General features: G+C 37.0%; 1 protein-coding gene across 2 annotated transcripts; it reads right to left on the reverse strand.

Annotated features, from left to right (window-relative positions):
• Nucleotides 1-5,386: 5,386 nt before the first annotated feature.
• On the reverse strand, nucleotides 5,387-10,408 carry LOC146708252 (uncharacterized). 2 transcript variants are annotated; one of them, XM_085460035.1, is made up of 4 exons: nucleotides 9,600-10,408; nucleotides 8,211-8,474; nucleotides 7,855-8,002; nucleotides 5,387-6,286 (listed from the first exon to the last, which is right to left on the reverse strand). In XM_085460035.1, the coding sequence occupies exons 2-4, from the start codon at nucleotides 8,467-8,469 to the stop codon at nucleotides 6,181-6,183; spliced, it is 513 nt and encodes a 170-aa protein (XP_085316161.1). In that variant the 5' UTR covers nucleotides 8,470-8,474; nucleotides 9,600-10,408; the 3' UTR covers nucleotides 5,387-6,180. The 2 variants fall into 2 exon arrangements, with proteins under 2 accessions (XP_085316161.1, XP_085316160.1); XM_085460034.1 differs by having other exon boundaries at nucleotides 8,211-8,478; nucleotides 9,600-10,407.
• Between the last annotated feature and the right edge of the window lie 1,338 nt (nucleotides 10,409-11,746).

Consider the following 11,746-nt stretch of genomic DNA (forward strand, 5'->3'; position numbering starts at 1 on the left):
ATAGAAAGCCATTGTCTTTGGTCAGCAGGGAGCATTAAAAATGTTCCAAGAGGCACCAAGATTCTGTGTTTGAATGAGCTGAGGGGAAGCGCCAGTTAAAGGTAATATCTCCATAACTATAATAACTTTATGCAGCTATTAAGATTTGGTAAGTTATCTGCCGAGATCAAAACTTTATTTATTTTGATACATTTCTTTATTATGCTCTAATTTAATACGGCAGTCTACGAGGATCAACTGTTTTGGAGACAGCTTCAAGTGGCCATTAGACGAGCTTAATTTTCAGTGCTGGACAACAAGTATGCACACTAGTGTCATGCTGAGTCGATCATGTCAGTGTAATCCAGATAATGAGCCCTCACATGCAGGCAAGCAGCAGCTTAAGTTTATAATTATAGATGAATAGAGTGATGATGAATTGTTTTTTCTGTGCAGCTCATTGTCATTTAATCCTGCTACTAAAATGATTAAAAGTTACTAGAATAAAATAGTAATAATACCTGATTACCTAGGTTGGCATTACCCTAAACATTATAAATAAACGAGTTGTCCTTGAGGTACCATTAAAAAAGGTCACGTCTGTGCAGTAAACACAAAGTAACAACTTGCAGTCATTTAGTGTAGTTTAGAATGGCATTTTGATTGATGTGAAAATGCAAACAATCATCTGAATTTCAGACACATTACAGCATAATATATACAAAGCCTCTAAAGCTCAATAATTACCACAATATGCTGTATAAAGCTTGTTTAATTTTATTTTTCTACATTTGACAGAGTGTCAAATATGTGAATTTCAGGCTGGGTGTCAAATAGTGCATGATCCCACAGGGGACGTAGATGCTTGCTACGGAGCTCCGCAAGGGACATTGGAGAAAAAAACAGTAAAGCTAAATTTATGCGAGATCTCGCAAAATAGGCTGCATCCTTCACAGGTCGCAGTTGAAGGACGAGACGGTGTATCCGTCGTGGCCCAACCTATTCCAGAATTCATAGCTTGGCCCAGCCGGCTCCAGTATCCAACAATGCAGGCAGCTACGTAGTTTTAATATTAGTCTTTATGGGTCACAAAATAAACTTTTAAGATATTTTCAGGTGTGAATGTAGCTGTGTATATTTTAAGTTTGATTCTGTAAAAAGTGACAAAAACATTAGCGTTTACTGTACACTCTGTGTGGGAAGAAAACTTTCTACAGCAAAAAATTAAACTTCAAATCTGTGCAAGCACCTAGCAAGCCACCACGGGAATGTGAAATTCACAGAGAAACGCCCACTGACATGACTGTTGCAGCACCGGGCACCCACCCCACTCCTGCTAAACAGGTGAAAATAGCTTGAATAGCAACAGGACCTAGTGCCACTGAATCTTTGATTTTATTTATTTTTTGCTGTGTTTTACTTGCAGCTATTTGAAAGAGCGAGTGTAAACACAAAACATTATTTTATTTTATATGCTGGAATATGCAGAAAATAGGTCTAAATGTTAAACAAATTTCTTCAAGCCAAAGACTGTTGCATATAATTTAATTTTTGCTTAATGTAATGTGCATAAAATTAAAAAATTAAAACTAATAAAACAATTTTTAACAAGAGGCTTTCCATTTGATTCAATTTTATATGATGGATTATGCATAAAAAATAGAACTGTGCTAAAAGGTCTATCGCTTTATTACGTATTCAGGTTGTTTATCATGTTTTTTGAAAGGTAACTAAGTAACTAAGTACTTTTGAAAATAAGTAATGATTAAAGCAATGGGATTACTTTTTTTTTGAGAGTTAATCAGTAATTAGTAACTAATTATCCTTTTCAAGTAACTTGACCAACACTGGTCCTGACCTCATGATAATTAAGATGACATCATGCAGTTTGAATGCAGTTTAATAAATAGATCTTTTGCCACAGACTTAAAATATTTGACAAACCTTCACAGGTTGATATTTAGAGTTTGCATGTGTTTCCTGTTTTGTCCCTGTGAGCATTTACGACAGAAATGGAGAAGCGCTAACAGAATTCATCAGTCCTAATCTTGTTAATCTAGGAGTGACTATTGTCACATTCCAAAAAAGAGGCATATTCCAGCTTTATACCACCTCAGGTCTCTTCTCAGTCCAGAGCCACACTGAACACTAGTTATTATGTTTCATATAGGGGCTCCCATGGGAATGACATAATGTCTTATCTTCAGCATCCTTACAATATACGCTGTAAAATGCACATTGATTAGGCAAAATATGTTTGTCTTTAAAAATATAGTCATCTAAGAAAGCATGGATGGACACATGGCTGGAAACCCAGATTTACATTGTAATTATTAACAATAAAACCATGGCCATCAATAGTGTAATTTGCTATCAAAACATACATGAAAAGACAGCATTGAACCTGCAAGGACTCAGTTTTTATTATACTATAATAAGGACAGTGAACTATAATATACTTATATACTATACTATATTATCACTGATGCTGTTATTATTTAGAAAAGGTAGAAATGATCTTTTAAGCATACTCAAAATGCACTAATATTATACAACAGCAGCTCTGCACTGGCAGCTATAATCAAATCATCCTGCTTATCAAATGTTAACTTCCTGCTTGTTTAGAAGTTGATTGAAGAAGTTTAAATATGTGAAGTGGAGTTAAAGTCAGGAGACTAGGAGTGTACCTGACATGGGTGGATGGTGTGTATGCAGGAGTTTAAATGGTGATACTAAAAGCTCCTCCTGAAAATACTCTTTTATCAACACCCACTGTGTCAAATACTGGCATTACGTTAGATGTCACTGACTGTTTTAAGTGCAAACAGATACAAAGTCCTGGTGTTTTTACCTCATTTGAGTCCCAACTCCTGACTTTAAGCTGTCCCGTGGTTCTAATTATAGTCATCTATCATCCACCTAAATATAACGACTTTTTTCCTTCGGAATTTTCAGACTTCTTGACATGTTTTATCGCTCACTATGAAAGGATTCTTATACGGGGGGACTTTAATATTCATCTGTGTTGTGAGGATAAACCCCTGGTCAAAGATTTCTTAAATGTAATTGATTCCTCAAATTTCACACAATCTGTGTCTGGGCCAACATGTAAAGGCCACACCCTAGACGACGCCCCGCCACACACATTAACCTGGTAAAATACATATTTAGGCAGAATTTTGCAAATATCTATTTTTCATTTTTTAGCAGCATAGTGGTTTTTTTTCAAATTATTTTTAAAAGTCAAGTCAAGGCTCCAAAAGCCCAAAGGCGATATAAGGGAGGTGGCTCACAACAGTTTTTGTTTGCTACATGGATCATTTTAGTTCAGGTTGGTGTCTTTCCTTTTGTTATATTTCTTTAAGAGTTCAAAATGTAATTTTCTCTGTAGCACTTCATGGATTTCATAAGCAACACACCATAGTTGTTCACACAAAGCATAAAGGTATAAAACAATATATACGGTGTTATCTTCATTTTAGATGTCAAAAAGTATTTGTGGCTTCCAGTGTTTTCTTTTGCATGGAAACCAGGTCCAAATGGCTCTTTGGGTCTTAAAGGCTGCTGACCCCTGCCCTAGACCTTGTCTTGGGTTATGGACTGAATGTATCGGTGACTGAAAACTGTGTTTTACCTATTTTAGACCACTCAGTAATTTTAGTTGATATTTTAATCCCTAAATCTTCAGCTTCTGACAAGGGAAAATTACTCCTGAGATCATCTCGTCATATTAGCCCCGAAGCATTGCTTGGAGTTAAATTACATTTACCTGATGTGTTGGACCCCATTTTTACCCAGGAGTTATGTGTGGACACCTTGACTGCGAACGTTAATATTACACTTCTTCTACTGGACTCTGTTGCACCTGTAAAGAAGTTAAAATGTCAACAAAGGAACCCTATGCCCTGGTTAAATGAGGAGCTCTTGAATTTGAGAAGAAATTGTAGAAAAGCAGAGCGTCGCTGGCAATCTTCCAGACTAGAAATATTTCTCCAGGCTTGGAAGGACTCAATGTCTTTTTTTCAATCAGCGATGTCTGCAGTGAAAGCAAATTTCTTTCTTTCAAATTTCTCAAATCTCATCATGAGTCATAAACATAACTCAAAACTCTTATTCAACACAGTGTCGCAACTTACAGAGAGTAAGTCATCTCTCTGCTGTTCTAATTTGACAGCTCATGACTTTCTTATGTTTTTCAGAGACAGGGCTGAAACACTTAGGAATCAGATTACTCCCTCCTCAAGCTGTACATTAGACTACTCAGCTGCTTTACCTGTTGGTGCTGATGAACTGTTCTCTGTCTTCAAGGTTATTTCTCTGTCTGGATTAACTAAGGTTGTAAAAGCAGCTCGATGTAAAACCTGTTCTTTGGATCCTCTACCTGCTAAATGCTTTATCATGGCTGAGATCTTACCTGTCTGGGAGCTCTCAGACTGCTGGTTTTAAAAATGATCTCTCTCCCGAGACCTGTGCAGTGAGGCATGGGGTCCCTCAGGGCTCTGTACTTGGACCATTGCTGTTTTCTATGTATCTGCTGCCTCTTGGTGTTCTTTTATGTTCTTTTAATGTAACTTTTTATTGTTACGCTGATGACCTGCAGCTTTATGTTCCTCTAACCATTGAAAATTGTGCTGAAGTCTCTAAACTAGAATCTTGTCTATCTGCAGTTAAGGGCTGGTTATCAGATCATTTCTTGCTCCTAAATACTGATAAGACAGAGTTGATGGTCATCGGACCACAAACATTTCAGCACTTGTCCCAAAATTTCATCTTGAAAATTGATGACAGTGTCATAAATTGCAGGGACAAGGTAAAAAACTTGGGCATGTGGTTCGACATGGTGCTCTTCTTCGAGTCTCACGTAAAAGAGATAACAAAGACTGCCTTTTATCATTTCAGCAACATAGCCAAAATCAGACAAGTTTTGTCAAGCGACACCGCAGAGGTTCTTGTCCATGCATTTGTGTCTTCACGGATTGATCATTGTAATGTTCTTCTTTCTGGGCTACCAAAGAAAAGTTTAAGAGGTCTACAGATGTAAACAAGCAAGGATATAAACTTATACAAAAATAACAATTTTGAATGTAGCAGATGGAAGGCACTATATCCCATACCATGAATTTATTTTGACACTTCTCACTCTGTGATAGGTGTCAATGTGAAAATATACCCCTATTAATTTAATTTTAATGAAAAAATGTATGCCTCACTCAAATGATTATGCTCTTCTAATTATTTTTCTCTATTTTGCTCATTTAACAAACAATATTTTGCATTGTTTGCATATTCAAAAACTTACATTTTGATCTAGACATATCCTTGCTTGTTTACTTCAGTAACAATTTTATTGACTTAAAACCCATTGCAAATGTCAGTGGTAGAGTCAAGAAATTTTGCACTTCAGTGATAAATGCCTTTATGTTTATTTTATATTAATATTTGAATTTTATTTCTAGATCATCATTACATCTAACAAGCAGCAAGTCAGTTACTTCGGTAAAGGTTTTTAATATAAACAGATAAATCAAGACATATCACATGATTGTTGTAGGTAAAAACTATAAAAAAGGTAAAAATGTGAATTTATTTATTAATGTAAATGTGAAAATATAGTTCCAGTGTTTGTAAAAAAAAATGGAACAATGTCGCAAACAATGACTAATGTTAATTAGTCAGCACTGACATTTTAATCTTGTCATCAGTGTTATATTAATATTTAAAATATCAGAAATTTAAATGAAAACATTCAATATGTTATCTAAATGAAAAATCAAAGAATAACTTTAAACGCTAAAACATCTAAATTTGATTTTACTTGTGGGTATGTTATTTTAAAAAACCCACACGCCTTCATTTAAGGCTTTTTTCCTTCACTTTAACGTTGAGGTATTTGATACAGAGACAACACCACTGTCACCAAAACAAAAAAGAAAAAAAAAACAGTCCTGATAACTAACTCATATTTTCACAGTAAATTTATATAAAGTGATTTCTTAAAGGGTGATTTCTTAAGTTAAAAGGAAAGGAAGGAAGTTTCTTTGTTGCTCTTCTACATAGCTACATATTCAGCATGTTCAGTTTATATACAGTTAAAACATGGAAACAGGTATACAGGATGAGCACAGGGTTACAGAGGATGTCTGTTTGCACAGAGATGCCCTGCTGCTGTTGCTTCAGTAGAACATACACTGCAGTTCTGCTTCACATGCGCCTGTGGACGTGGATAATGCCGCTGCAGGAGGGGCAGGAATGCTCCACATCCTTGCAATCATTGACGCAGAAAGGTATGAAACAGCAAGGCCAGCACCTGTTGTGAACAAGAATAGCATCAAAACGGTTATCATATGCCCATCAACTCATTCATTCTACAGACTGAATATTAATAATAATTTGGGGAGTGAAGAGAGGAGAGTGAATAAGAAATACTCAGTGCCTCACAAACTCCAGTGTATCCCATTGTCCTGCAGCAATCTGAGCATGTTGCAGTATAAATAAGGTATGGTTTAGGATCACCTGATTCAGTCTTAACTATAAACTTTATCCGAAAAAAAAGAAAAAGGTTTTGAGTCTAATCTTAAAAGCAGAGAGAGTGTCGGTCTTCCAAATTGACTCTGGGACTGGTTTTGTGGAAACAGCCTGATAGCTGCCAATTAAATCTTTAAAAACTCTGGGACCCACAAGTAAGCCTGGAGTGTGAAAGCAAGGTGCTACATAGGGATAATATGGTACTATAAGGTCTTAAGAAGGAGAAGACGGAGTCTGAATATTTAAGAATTTGTATTCGAGGAGAAGAATATTAATTTCAATTTAACAGGGATTCTTCAAAGAGAAGCTAATATGGGACAAATATGCTCTCTCTTTCTGGTCCCTGTCTCACAGCAGCATTCTGGATTAACTGTAGACTATATGTCATATGTCACAACATGACCCAGAGTGTGAGTAAAGCAGTGAGTGCGATCATTTACATTTTGAGAAAATTATTAACTTTCTGTCATGGTCCTGGGTCTTCGAGCCAGCGTTTTGAGTTAGTTTTGAGTGTGGTGGACTTGCGGTTTTATCTTTTGGATTTCAGAGATGATTTAAGCTCATTCTCTGTATTATTTTGTTCTGAGTTCAGCATTTCCTGGTGCTTTTGAGTTTTGTTTTCTATATTTCTGGTTACTGGGTTCTTGCTTATGAAACTTCTTTTTTATGTCCTAGTCTTGTCTTTGTGCTTTTTCCTGAGCAGCCGTTGTGTTTATTGTGTCTATTTTGTCTCTGTTTTTTGCCTTTTGTCTTTCAAATCCACAAGTCTTTCTCCAGGTCAGTGTTAGTTGATTCCTGTTTCATTTGACAACATCTTGTCCCTAGCTTTTTGTATTTAGTTCTACTTCCTGTGTCTAATTATTTGTGAGCGGTTTCAGCTCCTCCCACCTTTTGCCTGTTCCCTCATTATACTCTGTTTATTTAATAGTTATATAGTTTCCCCCTTACCCTTTGCTGTGTTTTACCTCGCATTTTGTTTTACTTTAAGATTAGTTGAATTTTGATTTCCTAGTGTTTTTGACCTGGATTACTTTGTTTAGATTCTGACAGTTATCACTTGAGGGTGTTGATTAATTGAAACTACCATTAAACTACCTTCATTCTGTGAGGCAGACTAAATCAATATTTTGATCAAATTTTGTTGAAATGTTTGATAAACTACAGATTTTCTGTCCTACCTTCATCAGGCCATCTGGTATAATGATGACTTGATGAAACAGGTCACACACAAATACCAAAAAACTTTGATATTTACTTAAATGTTGCTGAGAAAATAATCTTATATGACATTTTGCAGTGTGTTCAAATTTCTTCATGTGTATGTGTGAGTATAGTGGGGTTTTGACTCACAAGAAGACTCCTAATAGGCCACAAACCAACCAGGTGTATGGTCCGATTTTGTACTCAATTTTAGTCACAACATTGGTGTGGCAGTAAGGGCACAACATCTGTCCAGGAACGCATTTTGGCAGATTCTCCACCACCACCACTTGGCTAACTGCGAGAAACAACACAACACAGCCAAAAATGACTTTAATAATTATACATCCTTACTAAAACTCCACTAAACCTGGAATTTTGTGACACCAAATTCAGATTTAACCTTCAACCACATAGACTAAAGTAACATTAATGAATCATAAATTAAGAGCACTGTATTTAAGTATTTAAATATACTATATGACTAGTAACCTCTAATTTCTCACCTGTCTGGACAACAGGCTGGACAACAGGCTGGACAACAGGCTGGACAACAGGCTGGATAACAGGCTGGACAACAGGCTGGACAACAGGCTGGATAACAGGCTGGACAACAGGCTGGACAACAGGCTGGATAACAGGCTGGACAACAGGCTGGACAACAGGCTGGACACTTAGCTCGTAACCTTGTTGGAAGACTCCTGCATTGTAGTCCAGAGGGGGGCCAGGGTATGGTGGTGCTGGGATTTGGAATCCCTTTTCCATTGTGTCTTTCTATAGAAACAGAAATGAAGAAAATAGAAAATAGAAATTACAGTAAAGCTCTGAAATCCAATTTTTTTTCTCTGAATAAAACAAAGTGAAAAAAAGTTAAACCACCAAAGTCAAGAGGAATGGGCTTAAGTCGAGACTGAAACCTGGAATCCCTTCTCACCAATGTTTGAAAACTTGCTTATCAGGTTGAAGCAATGAATCACATCACACTCTTTCAACATATGCAAGTGAGCAGGTTTGGTAGCACTGTAAATTTTTACAGGAAATTGTAGAACCTACTCTCACATGACTAAAAGTCCTGTTTCTCTGCATCAAATCACTAAATGCCTTTGAGTTTTATATGTTTGGTTAAATCTGTTATGGTGCTGTCTTCATTTGCATGTGTTTTTAAAAAAAAAATACCCTGATAAAAATGCAAATCTTGTTCTGTGAATGTTAGTGTTCTTTTCGAAATATGTTGCATTCAAGTAGAGTCTTATTCAGTAATTGATCATTTTTAATTTTATTGATTTATTTATTTTTGACTATCTGCTGCAAAGGTTCAGCTTTAATACTTTGACTCGCTCATTACCTGGTAGATGACTCTTTTTCAATTCAGAAAGACAAAGTAAACAACTTTCAATGGACTGTGGATCCATTTTTTTTCATAGTCAACTGAAAATTGACCCCACACATATCTTTGGACTGTGGGAAGTAGCTGGAGTGTCCAGAGACAATCCATGCAAACACAAAGAGAGCATGCAAACTCCACACAGGAAACACCCCAAAGACCTCAGTGGTAACCACTTCATCACCGTGCCACCTGCCTTTTGATTTTATTTTTAAAAAACAACAACAACAACAAAAAAACTTCACCTATTGTTGTGTTTCATAAACCTGGCCCAAAGATGTACCACTGACTAAAAAAAAAAGACTGTTATAACTGACCTGAATTAAATTTTATAACCTTGTTTCATAAAATAGAAGAAAAAAAAAGGTTTGTTAGGGACATTTTACCAACAAAAAACACGCTGCTCATAGCTTTAACATTATAGCTTCTTAATTTTTTCTTACTCTTTTTTTTCTCCACTTATATGATTGAATGTTTTTCTTAACCTGAGAAAAGATCACATGCTTCTTACCTTGATAAGTCGGTCAGAGGTGTATGGGTGGCAGTGTGGTCCTGCTTCTTTCTCAATGTGACAGTGACTGTATTAAATACACAAATGCAACTGCACTGCATCGAAAAGAAGGTGGAGCAGCAATACTATGAATAGGCAGGTGATTAGGTGGGTGTGTCAGTGTTTTTGTAAAATTCTAAATGTCATTGTCTTGCTTTAGTGCGCACATGCACATACTGAGATGTACTTCAACACTGTGATCTTAGGATCCTGAGAAAAGAAGGCAAAAGGAGTTCTTTAAGTTTGCGAAGACATTTCATCTGTCATTCATAGAGAGAAGTGAAACTTTTAAAGATACCAATTACTAATCATGAGCGTCATCACATGAGCAAAGGGGTGAAAAATGGTGTGGGTCATTATCATCGGTGGAAGATAAGGATGAAACCACTGTGAGACGGCCCGTTCTATCATGTGACCTAATGAGGTCATCTAATGCAAGGTGCGAGCGGAGGTTCAAGCACCTGGGACAGTATGTCAGGACTGCATTAGAGGTGGTTGATAGCTGATGTTATAAGTCACTACCCCTGTTCAACAACGGTCATTCACAGTGGAGATAGATGGACTCGTCTTTCAAACCATCTGTCTTCTCGGTCCAAAATGTGAACATTGGCATCCTCAAAAGAGTGTCTTGTCCTGTGTCTCAGTTTTGTCCTGTTGAGTCTTGTCCTGTTGATGTGGCTCTTCTATGTTTTGCCATGTGTTTGTGGATCTGACTGCATCCCATTTTTTAATAAACATATTCAACAAAGCACCTATATGCTTGTTATGTTGACAAATTTAACTAAATGTTCAAATACCAAAACTCAAATCACCACATGTTTGGTTTTAATTTTATGAGTTGAAATTTCATTTTAGTTACTCAAAAGAAATTTAAACCAAATTTAGTGAACTACAATAACCATGAAACTTCTACTGAAAGTAATCTAAATTCTGTGTTTATCTATGAGCAGGAATTAGAAAGGCATTTGCCGTAGATCATTCAGTCAGTACTTTTACTCCTTTAATTTATGGCAGTCATACAGAAGCCCAAAATCAGTAAGCTTGTAAGGAATTTTTTTGTCATATCTTTTTTACTAAAGTAATTTTTGACCACTGAATGTTTACTTAATCAAAGTAAAGAAGAAAGAAATTAAAAGTAACATAAATCCTGAATGGGCATGGAATGCAAAGGTTAAAAATGTAATTGAAAGACAGTGAAGTCCTTAAATAAGGATAAATCAGTGACCCACAACCCAGACTCACTTATCTGAGTCTGGGTCGTGGGGGCAACAGCCTAAGCAGAGAACCCAGCCCTCCCTTTCCCTTTCCAGTTCCACGGAGTGTTCCACAGACCATTCCAGGACCAATCTCCTTGGGATTGTGTCTGGCTTATCCATCTTGTTGCTCTGATGAATTGCTAGGTTCTTCATACTCGTGGTACTTCTGTACATGCTTTGTGACTCCTCTGACTGCCCTCGCCTCCCATTTTTTATGCAGTGTAAGCAGTGTGCTGCTTTGAATAACGTGTAGGTAGGAAGTAAAAAAAAAAAACTTAAAATAAATGTATGCAAATTATATACAAACATTCATATAATAAAACCAAACCTATGAAAGACAGAATAAAGCATTAACTTTATTAACTACGTCTACCCCGTAACACCCGAACCACCTCAACTGGCTGCTTTCTATGTGGAAGAGTAGCGGTACTCTGAGCCCCTCCCAGGTGGTTGAAGTCCTCATCTTTTCCAGCTGAGGACCATGGACCATCTCATTCCTGCCACTTCACACTCGGCTGCGAACCATTCCAGTGCGAGCTAGAGTCCACCGCCTGATGAAACCAACAGAACCAGATCATCTGTGAAAAGCAGAGACAAGAGTCTGAGACTGCCCAAGTGGAAGCCTTGCGCCACTTGGCTACGCCTAGAAATTCTGTCCATAAAAATTATGAACAGAATCAGTGACAAAGGGCAGCCCTAGCAGAGTCCAACGCCCACCGGGAACGAGTTCGACTTATTACCAGCTATGTGGACCAAGCTTTTGCAATGGTTATATAAGGATCAAATGGTTTGTAGCAATGGGACAGACTTCCAAAGCACATCCCACAGAACACTCTGAGGGACATGGGTCTT

Source organism: Copadichromis virginalis, linkage group LG6, assembly GCF_057382275.1.
Source record: "Copadichromis virginalis isolate Kocher_CV1m ecotype Utaka linkage group LG6, C_Virginalis_male_GT1.1, whole genome shotgun sequence".
In the NCBI taxonomy this organism is placed as follows: domain Eukaryota; kingdom Metazoa; phylum Chordata; class Actinopteri; order Cichliformes; family Cichlidae; genus Copadichromis; species Copadichromis virginalis.

Bases quoted from the DNA above. Each gene is read 5' to 3' on its own strand.
- LOC146708252 (XM_085460035.1), bottom strand. From the start codon at position 8,469: ATGGAAAAGGGATTCCAAATCCCAGCACCACCATACCCTGGCCCCCCT. The intron at 8,003-8,210 runs GTGAGAAATTAG...TGTTTCTCGCAG, and splicing joins CCAGCCTGTTGTCCAGACAG to TTAGCCAAGTGGTGGTGGTG. The intron at 6,287-7,854 runs GTGAGTCAAAAC...TGTTCACAACAG, and splicing joins GGCCTATTAGGAGTCTTCTT to GTGCTGGCCTTGCTGTTTCA.